The sequence below is a fragment of the Rhinoderma darwinii genome, chromosome 6 (genome assembly GCF_050947455.1).
Source record: "Rhinoderma darwinii isolate aRhiDar2 chromosome 6, aRhiDar2.hap1, whole genome shotgun sequence".
Taxonomy (NCBI): Eukaryota; Metazoa; Chordata; class Amphibia; order Anura; family Rhinodermatidae; genus Rhinoderma; species Rhinoderma darwinii.
This window is the reverse complement of record NC_134692.1, coordinates 78,021,118-78,037,713: the sequence shown is the minus strand read 5'-3', so window position 1 is coordinate 78,037,713 and position 16,596 is coordinate 78,021,118. Positions and strand designations below refer to the sequence as shown.

At 43.0% G+C, this 16,596-nt stretch overlaps 1 protein-coding gene across 2 annotated transcripts in view; it reads right to left on the bottom strand.

Annotated features, from left to right (window-relative positions):
* The window catches only part of TMEFF2 (transmembrane protein with EGF like and two follistatin like domains 2), an 810,050-nt gene that overhangs the window by 276,592 nt on the left and 516,862 nt on the right, over positions 1–16,596 (bottom strand). For both annotated transcript variants that reach the window (XM_075831276.1, XM_075831277.1), the window contains exon 6: positions 1,284–1,432. In XM_075831276.1, coding sequence (XP_075687391.1) covers positions 1,284–1,432 — 149 coding nt within the window. The remainder of the gene's footprint in view (positions 1–1,283; positions 1,433–16,596) is intronic.

Genomic DNA, 16,596 nt, shown 5'->3' with positions numbered 1-16,596 from the left:
CCAAGAGCAGAGCCGCTTCTAGCACTCTGCCTTGGATTCCAGCTCTGCTCCTGACATCACTGTTCATATATGGACAGAGATGTCAGGGGCAACCCCAGAGCTGGAGTCCCGGGCAGAGTGCTAGTAGCACTCCTACTGGGACACCAGCTGTGCTCCTGACATCACTGTCCAGCTCTGGGGAAGCCCTATAATCGCTGTCCATATGTGGACAGCAATGTCAGGGGATTCCACAGAGTCCCGGAGCAGAGCCTATAGTAGTGCTCTGCCTGGGACCCCGGGTCAGGGGAAGCCCCAGACCTCGCATGTCCATATATGGACAGCGATGTCAGGTTATTCCACAGAGTCCTGGAGCAAAGCCTATACTAACGCTCTGCCCGGGACTCCGGTTCTAGGGAAGCCCCAGACATTGCATGTCCATATATGGACAGCAATGTCAGGGGATTCCACAGAGTCCCGGAGCAGAGCCTATACTAGCGCTCTGCCCGGGACTCTGCTCTGGGAAAGACCCTGACAACACTATGCATATATGGGCAGCAATGTCAGGGAATTCTACAGAGTTCCGGAGCAGAGCCTATACTAGCGGCTCTGTGTCCCACGGGCCACAGATCACAGCCTCAGGGGCCGCATGCGACCCGCGGCCCATGTGCTTGAGACCCCTGGTCTAGTAGGTAAGGGTGAGAATCTATGTAGGGTGGGGGGATAAGGTTTTTGGGTTAATACTGGTTTAGCAGATCCCTTTAATGCCCATGTTATGTATCACCATATTTTTATTATTTTTTTACTAATTAGGGTACAGTCACATGTAACAAAATTTGTTGGAGAAATTTTCTGCAACTGAAAATCAGTTTCATTCATCTCAATGGCTCTTGCAGAAATCAATGCACCTGCTACAGAAACAACCCCATTCAGATGAATAGAACAGAAAATTTCTTCAACAAAATCTGCCACGTGTGACTGAACCCTGAAAAATACTGATAGTGAAACATTCAATATTTTTAAATTGTCATTTGCTGAAAACAAATTCCCTGTTTTGCAATAATTTTATTGTTAACAATGACAAATTCGAGCCACATTATTCCTTTACTGGAGTACTGTATAATGCTGTAACAAGCCATATTATGTAATAGGACACATGAATGATGCATATAATACTGAACACTGACTAAGTGTCCTAAATACAAACTGAAGTTTTAACCAACCAAGCATTTAGCAATACCTTAGCAATTCTGTCTACAGAAATAATGAAAAAGTGTCTTTAAAATGAATTTTGCTGCAGGCATTACCTTGACATCGACCCAAATACTTGACTTCAATTTTCTCCTGTTTCTGGCATGATGCCTCTTTGATTTGACATGGATTATCGTAAGATTTCCCATCGGAAGCACAAACTGGATTGAAACTGATGTGGGAGCAGTCAATGTTACACACACACCTAGGAAATCACAAAAGTAAAGTAGTTTAGAAAACAACCAGCAAGAATCAAATTTATAAAAGTTTGAGCAAACTTTGATTTAGTTTTATTGAACAGAAAGGAAACATTTATTTCTTTATACTTGTTATTATTTTTGTTATTATAGATAACCAATATTTGTGTAGTCCATTGATTCTAGGGAGTTCATCAGACTAACTAAGGCTTCATGCACACGACCGTAAAAACACCCGTTATTACGGGTCGTAATTACGACCCGAAATAACGGGCCCATAGACTTCTGTTGGCCACAGGTACCTTCCCGTTTTCTCACGGGAAGGTGCCCGTGCCGTTGAAAAAGATAGAACATGTTCTATTTTTTTATTTTACGGGCCGTGCTACTATACTTTATAATGGGAGCACGGCTCGGAAAAACAGCCGGCTGCCCGTGGCCGGCCGTGCCCGGCCATGCTCGTAATTACGAGTCGTAATTACGAGCACGGTCGTGTGCATGGGGCCTTAGACACTTCAATATTAGGATACAGTCAGCTGACTATCAATAGGAAAACGTTTACTTCTTGTGTGCTGTAAATACAATTTTCCCTTCACACCTCAGATATTTTTGATGACTATTACAGTACTCTTGGCCTTGTTCACAGAGTTTTCGGTGCTGATTTTGACGTGGAAACCGTGTCGGACTCAGCGCCAACAAACAACCAAAATTACCTCACTGATTTCAGTGAGTGAATGGGAGGCAGAGGCTTTTTTTCCCCCGGGCGGCTTATGACCACTCGTGGGAAAAAAAAGCTGCATTGTCCTTTCTTGCCGCGGTTTCCACCTCTGACCTCCCTTTGAAAACAATGGGAGGCAGAAATAACCTGCAGTGCTAGTTTACAAGCATTTTCCACTGGGTTTTTTGCCCACGGTCCTTGCATTAGCTTCAATGGTCGCAGGCGAAAAACACTGCAAAAAATGTGGAAAAAGAGCACAGGAAGTTCAAAATCTGCCTCAAAATTCCTGAAGGAATTCTGAGGCGGATTTTTTTCTGCCGGAAAGAACTCTGTGTGAACAGGGCCTAAGGGAGCTTTGTTAGCTCCAGGACAAATACAAGGGTTTGTTTTGAAGAAGATGATTGGCTGGATGTAAATTAGCATGTAATTTGTACTGGCAATCACTTTGAGACAACCTGCTGTAAAAGAGGCAAATAGTGCTGCTACATTCAGTTTCTAGATATAGGTGCTGCGGAGCCTCACAGTGTGATGTGCTGGTTAAAATAAAAAACCTAAGAATTCATACACATTACATACATTATTCATCTTTTATGCAGGAGAAAAGTTCACAATCCCTTTAATAGTAATTCATTATTACCTTCTATTTTAACTTTCCAGATTACTTATGAAAAAAATTATATAGATTATATGATATGCATCGTAGAAAAATATTGCTATAGACTGTATTTTAAAACAGTATAACTGAAATATGTAGCTATGTATTTATTCATTTCTTTTCTAAATGTATTTTGTTTTGTGTCCTCTAAAATCCATTATTTTTTTTAATAATTAGTATAGTTCCACTGTTCTTTTGGTGGAATATCACCCCAAACAAATCATGTAACTTCTAAGGCAGTACATTGACACATGCAGGCCTATACTGGAAACTACCATCATGTCCTATAAATACTAGTCCAAGATCTTATGTATAATGGACAAGCTATGTCCATCCCCTATAACCTCTCCTTAGGGCTTATTTACATGAGCGTGTTAAATGTCCGTGGGACGGCCGTTGAAACAGCGGCTGCCCCACGGACCTATGTAATTCAATGTGGCCGTTCACACAGCAGTTGTTTCAACGGACCGTGTGAAGGGTCCGTGGGAAAATAGGACATGTCCGTTCTTTTCATGCATCACGCATCCCTCCATAGACTCTCAACTATGGGGGATGCGTGACATCGCGTCCTGCAGCGCTGAGCACGGATGCACCTAGGATGTGAAAAACTACAGTTTTTCAAGTCCGAGATGAGTGGCGCTCGTGTGAATCAGGCCTTATAATGTATTCTCAGCACTTAAAGGCTCTGAGGGCTTTTATAAAAGTAAGTGATCTGCAAACAATATGATGTGATTAAGGGGGTTGTCCCACTCTTAAATGTTATAGCAATAGAATTTAGCATTAAAAATGTATTTACTTTGTAATTTACCTTATTTCACATAAATGTTCTAGTTGCAATATATTCCCTATACTTCATTATAATGGCGCCCTTGGTGCTCAATCTGTATAGTAATGTGGACGTCCTCCTACTGAGTTGATTGGGGCAGGACGCACATGCTCAGTTCCACTCTCCAACTGCCACCAGCCAAAAGCAAATGCCTTCTCAACTTTTCAGTAAAGAAACAGAGTAGAAGCCTTTATTCAGAAATACAACGTGTCTTCTTTAGTTATATGGGGCTGGGCTCTCCCTCTAAAGAGACATGTAATGGGGGTCATTTGTAAAGGTTTTCCTAGAAAGGAGGCAGAGAAAGTGAAACAGAACGATCTGCCTATACAAGCTATGACAGGGAGTGGGAGGAGTTGAAGCAGAAATGACACGCCCCAGAGCTGCCAGCCTGAATAAAAGTTAGCAATTGGAGCAATGAATGGGGAAATCTCTGGATCCATGTAAGGTATAGTGCTGGTTCTTGCTTTGATAAAAAGAGATTGTCATACACTATATTATTTCAAATGTTCTTTTTTTTCCCATAATTTTGAGACAACCCCATTTAAGCGCTTAGTCTGACAGGAGAGGTTGCTGTAAAACCGAGGGATGAATCTTGTTTGTAGTTTTATTTTCCATATTCATATTGGTCAATAAATATACATTAGTTCCACCTTGTCCTGACTTATTTATCAGATGACTGTGGTTTCTGCCTTAAATTTCTCCTTACTTTGAATCATTCCTATTTAAAACCAATTTGAGATTGAGGGGTTTTGGGGATTTTCCAATAGTGTGAAATCACTGAATATTTTACAAACAGTAAAATGTAACATTAGACCCTTTTCAAAAGAGGAGAGGGCGTTAGGGTCTACAGACCGTAGCAATTGAACTGTATCATTGGAATTTCCCAGTAATGGGGAGTTAGTAAAGCATTCTGCAATTATCATTTCCTTTTTAATGCAAAAAAAATTACATTCTTGCAGGAACCAGTGTTAATTTGTTAATCCACATCCAATAGGATCTCCTTACCTAAAATATGACTCATAGAGGTATTTGACTATTGGATTGGCACAATTTGGTGTTGGAATGGTGAAACTAGTCAAAAATAAGTCAATGTATTGTAGCCACAATGTTGCAAAAGTGCCAATCTGGTAGTTCTAGTTTGCGTGTGGCCAGAAAATGTTCTCCTGTAGCGGAATTGTAGTATTGCATGGCACGTAATTGAATGAATTGGCAACTGTGTTATGAATAGCTACTCCAAGTCCCCTAGCGTAAGATGTCCACTAGCCCTAACAGGCACATGGACAGGGGTTGGCCAGTTTGAACAACCTCTTTAATCATTTGCCAATACACAAAATGGATCAATTTTTGAAAGAAAATTATTAAAAAACTATTTTTATTTTAAATAAAAGATAATACATAACATTTTCTTGCCAAACATGTAAACCTTCCATTTAAATTCAATTTGACATTGCCTTGATGTTATAAGATATATAGCTAAATGTAAAATTGAGTATACAAAAAAACATTAGTGGTAATAAACATTCTCTCCCAGGCCGATTTTACCTGTTGTAACTCTAGTTTAATTATTTTCGGTACACCTTCTCACAAGCCTTAGATTATAGGACTAAATATCTTATCTGTGCTTATATAAAATAATTCATCTTATTAGGCAAGTCATCATGTCACATAAGAGCCCATGGGCAATCTAGCTGAACATGTCAATTCCCTTTAGCGTTTGTCATTTGAAGTATGGTCTTTTTTCTTTAAACCTGCTTTTCTAAAAGATTTTCATAAATTGTAAATCCTTCAATACAACAAGGGGAAAAGGGGGTGGTGTGGTAAATCAGGACATACAATTATACAGGCTTGACAAATACAGACGATTCCGGTGTAATATATAGAGCACAAAAATATAATGGAGTTAGGCTACATTCAGACGAGCGTAGCTAACCATGGGCTATCCTCGGATGTGGAAAACTGCAGTTTTTCACGTGCAAGATGCACTCATGCAGGGTGCGTTGTCACGGATTCCCCCATAGACTAGAGTCTATGGAGGGATGCGTAACACGCAGTAAAATAGCACATATCCTATTTTTTCACAAACCCTTCACACGCTCCGTTGAAACAATGGTCGTGTCAATGGCCCCATTAAAGTACATGAGTCCGTGTGACAGCCGTTGTTTTAACGGCCGTCACACGGACTAAATATATGATCATCTGAATGAGCCCCTACTCGTAGGATAAGTCGTTTCAAACCATGATAGTATAACATCATTACAATTTATGCAAGATATCATTTTAGTCAAAAAGCAGCTTCAATGAGAGAAGGCCAAGACCAGCAATTAGTCAACCATGTGGGGGGGGGGAGGGGGTGTATTCAGGATGAGGACGTGCGAGTCATAAGGTACTGAGCAAATTTTGCTCAAATGAGAGAAGAATAAAGAAGATTGAATACCTGGGTGTTAACAGCACAACCAAAATTGTTCACGTACTTGGTGAGACTCCTGCGATTGTTTGTTTAAGATACCATGTGGTATATTGAAAGCATGTGCAAAGTTTTTGTTTAATTCATTATGTATTTCATGGCCAGCTTGAGCATCCCCTGGTAATAACATCTGATAACCGGAGGCCCTGGCAATAACATCTGATTACCAGAGGCCCTGGCAATAACATCTGATTACCGGAGGCCCTGGCAATATCATCTGATTACCGGAGGCCCTGGCAATAACATCTGATTACCAGAGGCCCTGGCAATAACATCTGATTACCGGAGGTTTATCAACGGATCACTGGGCAGTCTTCAATATAGAAAAGGGTTGTCATGTTGAGACAACCCCTTTAATCAGTTATTCATACATGTATTGGAATACTCTGAACTTTTCATTTTCGATACGTGAGCACATACACATTTTATATTACTATTACTTCTTGAATTAATAAATCAGGTATCCTACATTAGCAAAAAGATATAAAGAGCTATAATAGTACTGAGGAATAGTGTGTAAAAATACTAAAAACTGGTGCAAACAGTCTAATTTCATACAGCTCAAAGACATCCTGTTCTATATTAATAGATGTAGAACAGAAACGGATCCATGCCTGTTCGGAGTCATAAGAATAAAGTCATCAAAGAGATAAAAAATTATTTAATCTTGTATTGGGCCAAATAGGTTTATATCTCCACTTAGTTTAAATAAACAAAGAGACTCTTCTATGAGAATCTCACAAATGAAAAGAGAAATCTGCAGTCTGCACAGTGCAAGATAATTACCATAGCAGCTTCACTTCGCTCATACATAATACACTTTACTACTGGAGACAATTAGTAAATTATTCATAGACTAATTACTCGATAACCATCATTAATATTTGTATGTAGAAGTTTATATGTCAATAAAACTGGAGATTGCACAGTTTCACTGTCTACTTTATACCAAACCATTATACCTCAGGCATGGATCTTTACAATAATACAGACACCATTTTTCTTAGAAGAGAAATAATGAGGTAGTTTGTTAGAAAGCAGATAGGAAATTAAACAAATTTGTAAAAAAAAAGTTTCATAAAATGCACTGTAGCAAATGTAAGTCAAAATCCAAGACTATTGATATCATCACAATGCAAAGAATCAGGTATAATATTTGAAGCATAGGCTTAACCCCTTAATGACACGGCAAATTTGCCTTGAAGACAAAACAATTTTTTTTATATTTACCTCTTTGCATCCTGGCGCTCATAACTTTTTTATTGTTTGTATGACGTAGATGTATGAGACTTTGTTTTTTGCGGGACAAGTTGTACTTTATGTACAATGCATTATCATTTAATTTATATAAATTTTTATTTTGTCAAGAATGCAGAAAAATAGCAGTTTGCTTACACCATACACCGATCCCCATAAATAATGTTATACTTTTGTTGTACAGGTTATTACGGTCGTGGCGATACCAAATATGTGTAAATTATTTCATGTTTTGCGACTTATATTTTGAAAAGTTTATTCATTGTAAAAAAAAAATTGTATTTCTGTGTATTATTTGACAAAAATGTTTTTATTTTGTATTCCTTTCTTTTTAATTAACTTAACTATTTTTTTTAATCCCATAGTGATTTTTCATTTTTATTTTTTTACTCTAATGTACTGAAATATATCTATATGCCAGTACACTAGACTGTGTACTGATTGTACCTAGGCAGTTGTTAGGGCATATCTCAGTATGTCCTAACACCAGGGAATATAGTCAGACAGCCCTGGGGTCCCTCAATGGACCCTGGGCTGTCTAGCCATACAAGGTATGGGCCTCAATCGCGTCACATGGATTTCCTGTGATGTGATCAATGGGGATTTCCCCCTTTTCCTATTCACTTAGAATGCTGTGATAAGCTTTGATTGGGGCATTCAAGGGGTTATTGGCGGAGAGAAGAGGTCTCTCTTCTCTCCGCCGTTAGAGTGGGGCTGCGGCTGTGCATCATAGCCGTTGCCCCGCTCCTGATCGCGCGGACACACTGGCTGTCACACAGGATAAGTATGCTCGTCCTAATGCAGAAAGCATCCGCCGCTCAGGACAAGCATTCTCGTCCTGTGTCGGCAACCAGTTGAAGGTGATTCTTTGGACAGCTTACATTATGCTAAATAACATTACACTTAAATAACATTACACTTAAAAAAAAAATAATCCCAATCAATCTCAAAAAGTGGGTGAAAGCTTTTAACCCCTTAGTGACCAGCCTATGTTAGGCCTTAGTGACGAGCAATATTTTTTGTATTTCCATCGTTGCATTCAAAGACATATAACTGTTTCCCTCAACAAAGCTGTATGAGGACTTGTTTTTTTTTGGGGTACATATAATTATGCTGATGAACTTTTCTTAACATTTTTTGTGTGGGAATAGAAAGAAAAAAATAGTAGAAAAAACCCCCAACAAATTTGCTCTTGTTTTATGCATTTTAAATTTACGTTGTCCACCATACAGCATAAATAATATGTTGCCTTTATTCTATGGGTCGTATGAGTATGGTGATACCAAATATGTATAGTTTTTTTTGTGTTTTACCACTTTGGCACAACTAAAATTATTTGTTATTGCATCGTTGTATTTCAAGTCATAACTTTTTTATTTTCCCATCGATATAGCCATACGGTATGTGGTCTTGTTTTTTTGCAGGACCAGATGTAGTTTCCAAAAGTACAATTTTTGGGTACATGGAAACTTTAATCTTTACTATTATTTTTGAGGGGGCACTAAAAGAAATAGCAATTCTGCCGTTTTTTTGTTCATTTTCTTTTACGGCATTCACATTGCAGTTTAAATAACGAGTTAACTTTATTGTTCTGGTCATTACTATCACAGCGATAATTTTTATTTAACATTAATTTATTATTTTTTTAGCCCCACTAGAGAACTAAATTATGTGATTTTCTTATCACTTACATAATGGTTCGGTATGGTGTAAAACCAACAGGAAATCTATTACGCTATGATTGTTGAATCCTCCCCTAGCCATGACTATAATAGACCTCTTCCTTTTACCCTCCGCAGTACCCCTTGAGAAAGCTGACAGCAAACGCGTGTCAGGGTCCTGAGTTGGTGTGTCCTTCCAGTGTTGTATATTTTTTTGGACACTTGTCCATGTGATAGGTTAGTATTTGGTGCCATCTTATTGATGCCTTTTTGGTCTTTGGATAGCATACCTGTCTATAATATTTTTTTTGTTCATTTTGTGTCCATATTGTAAAGGATCTGCCAGACACAGCTTCTGTGTTAGTCAGTCTGCACCTGCTCCTAAGTCTGATAGAGTGACCCCTCCTTCTACCAATCAGGCTGGGAGGCTGAGGAGTGGGAGAGCCTATCACAGCCTGGCCAGACAGAGCTAGCTCTCGCCCTCTGTCTATTTATACCTTCACTTCCTGCTCCTCCTTTGCCTGTGATTCTCCTGTTTCCTGGCTCTGCTGCTGCTGCTTGAACTATTTGTCCCTGCTTCATATTGACCCTGGCTTACTGACTACTCTCCTTCTCTGCGTTTGGTACCTCGTACACTCCTGGTTTGACTCGACTCGTTCACTACTCTCCTGCTCTGCGTTTGGTACCTCGTACACTCCTGGTTTGGCTCGGCTCGTTCACTTCTCTTGTTGCTCACAGTGTTGCCGTGGGCAACTGCCCCATTTCCCTTAGCTTCTGTGTACCCATGTCTGTTTGTCTGTCGTGCACTTATTGAGCGTAGGGACCGTCGCCCAGTTGTACGCTGTCGCCTAGGATGGGCCGTTGCAAGTAGGCAGGGACTGAGTGGTGGGTAGATTAGGGCTCACCTGTCTGTCTCCCTTCCCCGTCATTACATAATCACAGGCCCATATACCTTTTCTAACCTGGTCCCTGACACAACCATGGACCCCCTTGAGACCCTGGCTCAGCAAATGTAGGGCCTCTCCCTACAGGTCCAAGCCCTGGCTCAGAGGGGCAACCAGCATGATGCTACCGTGGAAGTGCCCCCCACCTCACCACTTGAACCCCACCTAAAGTTGCCTGACCGGTTCTCAGGGGACCGGAAGACCTTTTTCTCCTTTCGGGAGAGTTGTAGGCTCTATTTCCGTTTAAAGCCCCACTCCTCAGGTTCTGAGAGCCAGCGAGTGGGTATAATTATGTCCCGGCTCCAGGACGGGCCTCAAGTATGTGCCTTCTCCTTGGCTCCTGACGCCCCTGAACTTTCCTCTGTTGATCTTTTTTTTTTCTGCTCTCGGGCTCATATATGACGAGACTGACAAGACTGCCTTTGCCGAGAGTCAGCTGGTGACCATACATCAGGGTAAGAGACCCGTTGAGGAGTACTGTTCTGATTTTAGGAAGTGGTGTGTAGCTTCTCGGTGGAATGACCCTGCCTTGAGGTGCCAGTTTAGATTGCGTCTGTCGAACGCCCTGAAAGACCTGTTAGTTAGCTTACCCTCTTCTGACTCCCTAGATCAGGTTATGGCTTTAGCGGTACGTCTTGACGGACGTCTCAGGGAACGACGACTTGAACGTTTTGGTGCCTTCTCCTCTGACCCCCTCATGATGGCTCCCGAGGTTCCGTTGCTTCGTTCTTCCACGGAGAACTCGGATGAACCCATGCAACCCGGGGCCTCCGTGTCTTCCCAACAACGTAGAGAGTTCCGCAGGAAGAATGGTCTCTGCTTCTACTGTGGGGATGACAAGCATCAAGTGAACAACTGTCCTAGGTGTAAGAATAAGCAGCCGGAAAACTTCCGCGCCTAAGTGATCATCGGGTAGGTCACTTGGACGCACAGATATTTCCCGTAAATATGAAACCATTTAAAATCTTGCTTCCCTTTCAGGTCTCTTTTGGTGGTAGGTCTGCTACCGGCAGTGCCTTCGTGGATTCAGGGTCTTCTGCTAATATTATGTCTGTGGAATTTGCTATGTCTCTAGCTATGCCATTGATTGACTTGCCTAAACCTGTCCCGGTAGTGGGTATCGACTCCACTCCTCTTGCTAATGGTTATTTTACGCAGCATACCCATGTTTTTGAACTCCTTGTTGGCTCCATGCATTTGGAGCAGTGCTCTGTACTGGTGATGCAGGGATTATCGTCCGATTTGGTTTTAGGCCTTCCCTGGTTGCAGATGCATAATCCCACGTTTAATTGGAATACTGGGGATCTTACCAAATGGGGTAATGAATGCATGACGTCATGCTTTTCTGTTAATTTAATTTCTATCCCTGAGGAGGTGAACACTCTACCTGAGTTTATTCAGGACTTCGCTGATGTTTTTTCAAAAAAGGACTCCGAAGTGTTACCTCCTCATAGAGAATACGATTGCGCAATCGATTTGGTACCAGGAGCTAAGCTCCCTAAGGGTAGGATATTTAATCTCTCTTGTCCCGAACGTGAGGAAATGAGAGAGTATATCCAGGAAAGCCTGGCCAAGGGTTACATTCGCCCCATCTACTTCTCCTGTAGGTGCCGGCTTCTTCTTTGTAGGGAAGAAGGATGGTGGTCTTAGGCCGTGCATTGACTACCGAAACTTGAATAAGGTCACTGTAAGGAACCAGTATCCCCTTTCTTTGATTCCTGATCTCTTCAATCAGGTTCAGGGGCCCAATGGTTCTCTAAGTTTGATTTACGGGGGGCTTATAACCTTATCCGCATCAAAGAGGGGGATGAGTGGAAGACTGCGTTTAACACGCCCGAAGGTCATTTCGAATACCTCGTCATGCCCTTTGGGTTGTGTAATGCTCCCGCGGTCTTCCAGAATTTTATAAATTAGATTTTAAGAGACTACCTGGGGGTATTTCTTGTAGTGTACCTTGATGACATACTTGTGTTTTCCAAGGACTGGTCCTCCCACATTGAGCATGTCAGGAAGATGCTCCAGGCCCTTCGGGAAAACAAACTCTTTGCTAAAACCGAAAAATGTGTGTTTGGGGTGCAGGAGATACCATTTTTGGGTCAAATCCTCACTCCTCATGAATTTCGCATGGACCCTGCCAAGGTTCAGGCTGTGGCTGAATGGGTCCAACCTGCCTCCCTGAAGGCGTTACAGTGCTTCCTGTGGTTTGCTAATTATTACAGGAGATTTATTGCTAACTTCTCGGTCATCGCTAAGCCTCTTACGGATCTTACTCGCAAAGGTGCTGATCTCCTCCACTGGCCTCCAGAGGCGGTCCAGGCATTTGAGGTCCTTAAGAAGTGCTTTATCTCGGCCCCAGTGCTGATTCAGCCTAACCAAAGGGAGCTATTCATCGTGGAGGTTGACGCCTCCGAGGTGGGAGTGGGTGCTGTCTTGTCCCAGGGTACCAGGTCCCTCACCCATCTCCGTCCCTGTGCCTACTTCTCCAGGTAAGTTCTCGCCCACTGAGAGTAACTATGATATTGGCAACCGCGAACTCTTAGCCATTAAATGGGCATTTGAAGAGTGGCGCCACTTCCTGGAGGGGGCTAGGCACCAGGTAACGGTCCTTACCGACCACAAGAATCTGGTTTTCCTAGAATCTGCCCGGAGGCTTAACCCGAGACAAGCTCGATGGGCGTTATTTTTTACTATATTCAACTTTTTGGTCACCTATAGGGCTGGGTCTAAAAATATTAAGGCTGATGCACTGTCGCGTAGCTTCATGGCCAGCCCTCCTTCGGAGGAAGATCCTGCTTGTGTTTTGCCCCCATGTATTATCATTTCCTCTGTTGATTCTGACCTAGTCTCCGAAATTGCGGCTGATCAAGGTTCAGCTCCCGGGAACCTTCCTGAGAATAAGCTGTTTGTTCCCCTGCAATTCCGGCTAAGGGTACTCAGGGAAAATCATGACTCTGCACTATCTGGCCATCCAGGCATCCTGGGTACCAAGCATCTCATTGCCAGAAACTATTGGTGGTCTGGGTTGCTTAGAGACGTTAATGCCTACGTCGCCGCTTGTGAAATTTGTGCTAGGTCCAAGACTCCCAGGTCCCGACCAGCGGGCTTACTATGTTCTTTGCCCATTCCTCAGAGACCTTGGACCCATATCTCCATGGATTTTATCACCGATTTGCCTCCATCTCAAGGCAAGTCGGTGGTGTGGGTTGTAGTAGACCGCTTCAGTAAGATGTGCCATTTTGTGCCCCTCAAGAAACTACCCAATGCTAAGACGTTAGCTACCTTGTTTGTCAAACACATCCTGCGTCTCCATGGGGTTCCTGTCAATATTGTTTCTGACAGAGGGGTACAATTTGTTTCATTGTTTTGGAGAGCCTTCTGTAAGAAGTTGGAGATTGATCTGTCCTTCTCCTCAGCCTTCCATCCTGAAACTAATGGCCAAACGGAGAGGACTAATCAGTCTCTAGAACAATATTTAAGGTGTTTTATCTCTGACTGTCAATATGATTGTGTCTCCTTCATTTCCCTCGCCGAATTTTCCCTTAATAACCGGGTCAATAACTCGTCAGGGGTCTCCCCCTTTTTCTGTAATTTTGGGTTTAATCCACGGTTCTCCTCCGTTTCACCTGGTGGTTCCAACAATCCTGAGGTAGATGTCGTTTATCGGGAACTGTGCACAGTCTGGGCCCAGGTTCAGAAGAACCTAGAGGCGTCCCAGAGCATACAAAAGACTCAGGCAGATAGAAGACGTTCTGCTAACCCCTTGTTTGTGGTCGGGGATCTGGTGTGGCTGTCTTCAAAAAATTTGCGCCTTAAAAGTCCCGTCCAAAAAGTTTGCTCCCCGGTATATAGGGCCATACAAGGTCATTGAGGTCCTTAACCCTGTCTCCTTCCGACTGGAGTTACCCCCGTCTTTTCGAATACACGACGTGTTTCATGCCTCCCTCCTGAAACGCTGCTCCCCGTACTTGGCTCCCTCGAGGAAACCTCCAGTCCCTGTTCTCACCCCTGAAGGGGTAGAATTTGAGGTGGCCAAGATTGTGGACAGCAGGATTGTCCAAGGCTCTCTCCAGTACCTGGTCCATTGGAGAGGATACGGGCCTGAGGAGAGGACTTGGGTACCCGCCCGGGATGTTCACACTGCAGTATTGCTCAGGAGGTTCCATCTTCAGTTCCCCAATAAGCCAGGTCCACCTAGAATGGGTCCAGTGGCCCCTCATAAAAGGGGGGTACTGTATAGGATCTGCCAGACACAGCTTCTGTGTCGACGCCCGTGGTTAGTCAGTCTGCACCTGCTCCTAAGTCTGATCGAGTGACCCCCTCCTTCTACCAATCAGGCTGGGAGGCTGAGGAGTGGGAGAGCCTATCACAGCCTGGCCAGACGGAGCTAGCTCCCGCCCTCTGTCTAATTATACCTTCACTTCCTGCTCCTCCTTTGCCTGTGATTCTCCTGTTTCCTGGCTCTGCTGCTGCTGCTTGAACTATTTGTCCCTGCTTCATATTGACCCTGGCTTACTGACTACTCTCCTGCTCTGCGTTTGGTACCTCGTACACTCCTGGTTTGACTCGATTCGTTCACTACTCTCCTGCTCTGCGTTTGGTACCTCGTACACTCCTGGTTTGGCTCGGCTCGTTCACTTCTCTTGTTGCTCACGGTGTTGCCGTGGGCAACTGCCCATTTCCCTTAGCTTCTGTGTACCCATGTCTGTTTGTCTGTCGTGCACTTATTGAGCGTAGGGACCGTCGCCCAGTTGTACGCCGTCGCCTAGGATGGGCCGTTGCAAGTAGGCAGGGACTGAGTGGCGGGTAGATTAGGGCTCACCTGTCTGTCTCCCTTCCCCGTCATTACACATATTGTAATTCTTTTTCTACTTGGTTTGTATTAGAATGGTATTTATCTGTAATTTTTCTATAATTCTTTGCTCTATGTGTGCTTTGTGCATATATCTCTGCTGGAGAGTTGACCACCACCTCAGTCTGGTTTTATTTTGACCTTTTTGTTTTTATTCTGAGAGTTTTTGACTTTTATTTTGCAACTTTGAGTAAATATTTATATATTAAATTATGATGTATTCTTTACTTTTTTTTGTGGTATTTAGTAATAGGTATTATTATTGGTGTTGATATACCATGAATTAAACTTTCAATTAGGGACTCTTTCTGGTTCTTTTTTATTTACAATCTATTACGCCATGCCTCTGGCACGGTCCAATAGGCATACAGCCATGGCAGGCTTGGTGCCATTTGCAGGCCACGGATGGGTGATTGAGGGAACCCATCCCTGTGTAAACCCCTTAGATGCCGTGGTCACTATTGACTGTGGCATCTAGGGGTTAAATGGTCGCAAACAAAAGTTTGATCGCGACCATTAGAACAGGAGCCTGGCTGTCATAAGACAGCAAAGCACTTACTCCAGTCCAGATTGGACACCCGTACAGGGCTTAGACTAGGCCGTTGTGAAAAGGCACGTAAGTCCAGTTAGTAACTGCCGTGAAAAGGCACATTGTTGGTCACTAACGGGTAAAAACATAACTTTTTATTCCAATAATATCTAAAAAAAACAATGCTATTGTCAGGTAGGGTTCGTGGACCCACTGGGCCGTACTGCCTTGGCGGTATGGCAGCTGGCCAACAGGGCGCAGGTCAGAGTCTATAGTTTATATAGGGTACCTGTGGCAGCTCAGACAGTAGCAAAGCAGGCTTGGCAAGAACTAAGCAGCAGGTAGACATCAGGCGTGGAGAAGCAGGACAGGTGTGGTATACAGCACAGCACGGCTACAGCTAAGCATGTCACTAGATCAGAATACAGGCTACAGGATACAGGAACAGGGAGCACTGGGAGCAGGAAACACTAGGGGACCATTTGCAAGACAGACTTGGGTGCCCTGGAGCAATTAGCTCAATCACCAACATGCGTGCGCTCTGGCATCTTAAGTCTGGACTGAGCTCGTGAGCGCACCCTGGTGGACACTGTGGAGCAGGACAGCCGTATGTGCAGACATCTCTTGAGAGAAGGGCGTCGACTGGATGGAAGGAGTTCGTGGTCAGCGACCACAGACTTTACAGCTATACACATATCGTAGTGCAGTAGCTATTACAGCCTAGCATTTAGATATTACATCTTGCGCACTTGCAGTACCTTGATGAATCTGGAGCGGTCTTCTGAGGGAACGCGTCGGGACAGGAATGACCTAATATCAGTAAGGGCATGTTGTTATGTTTTTTGTTTTGAGTAAGGAAAAAGGTTCAAAATGAGGTCGTTCCTCTTGAAACAGGTGCCCTGTATTATAGGCAGCATATGGCAACCATAGCCAAACTACTATATAACAAATAGGGAGAGTTGCATCCCATTCTTATTACCTCTAAAGGAATAGGACCCTGTTGGAAATATTCTGCAACTGGCAGGTACTGGTGAGAATATTACAACTTTCTGTGATACCTGAGTACTTGCATGGTCGCCATTATTGCCCAGATACTGGGAGATACTTTTCGTTACCTGCATGGATTACTTTGTGTTTATGTCTACATACTAAACACAATTTGCCTATGAGGCAACTAACCCTATTTTCCACTCTACTAACAGAAGGTATTGAATTGTTCTATTCACATAATTCCTAATAATGAATATAACCTTTATTAAAGGCCTGTAGCCT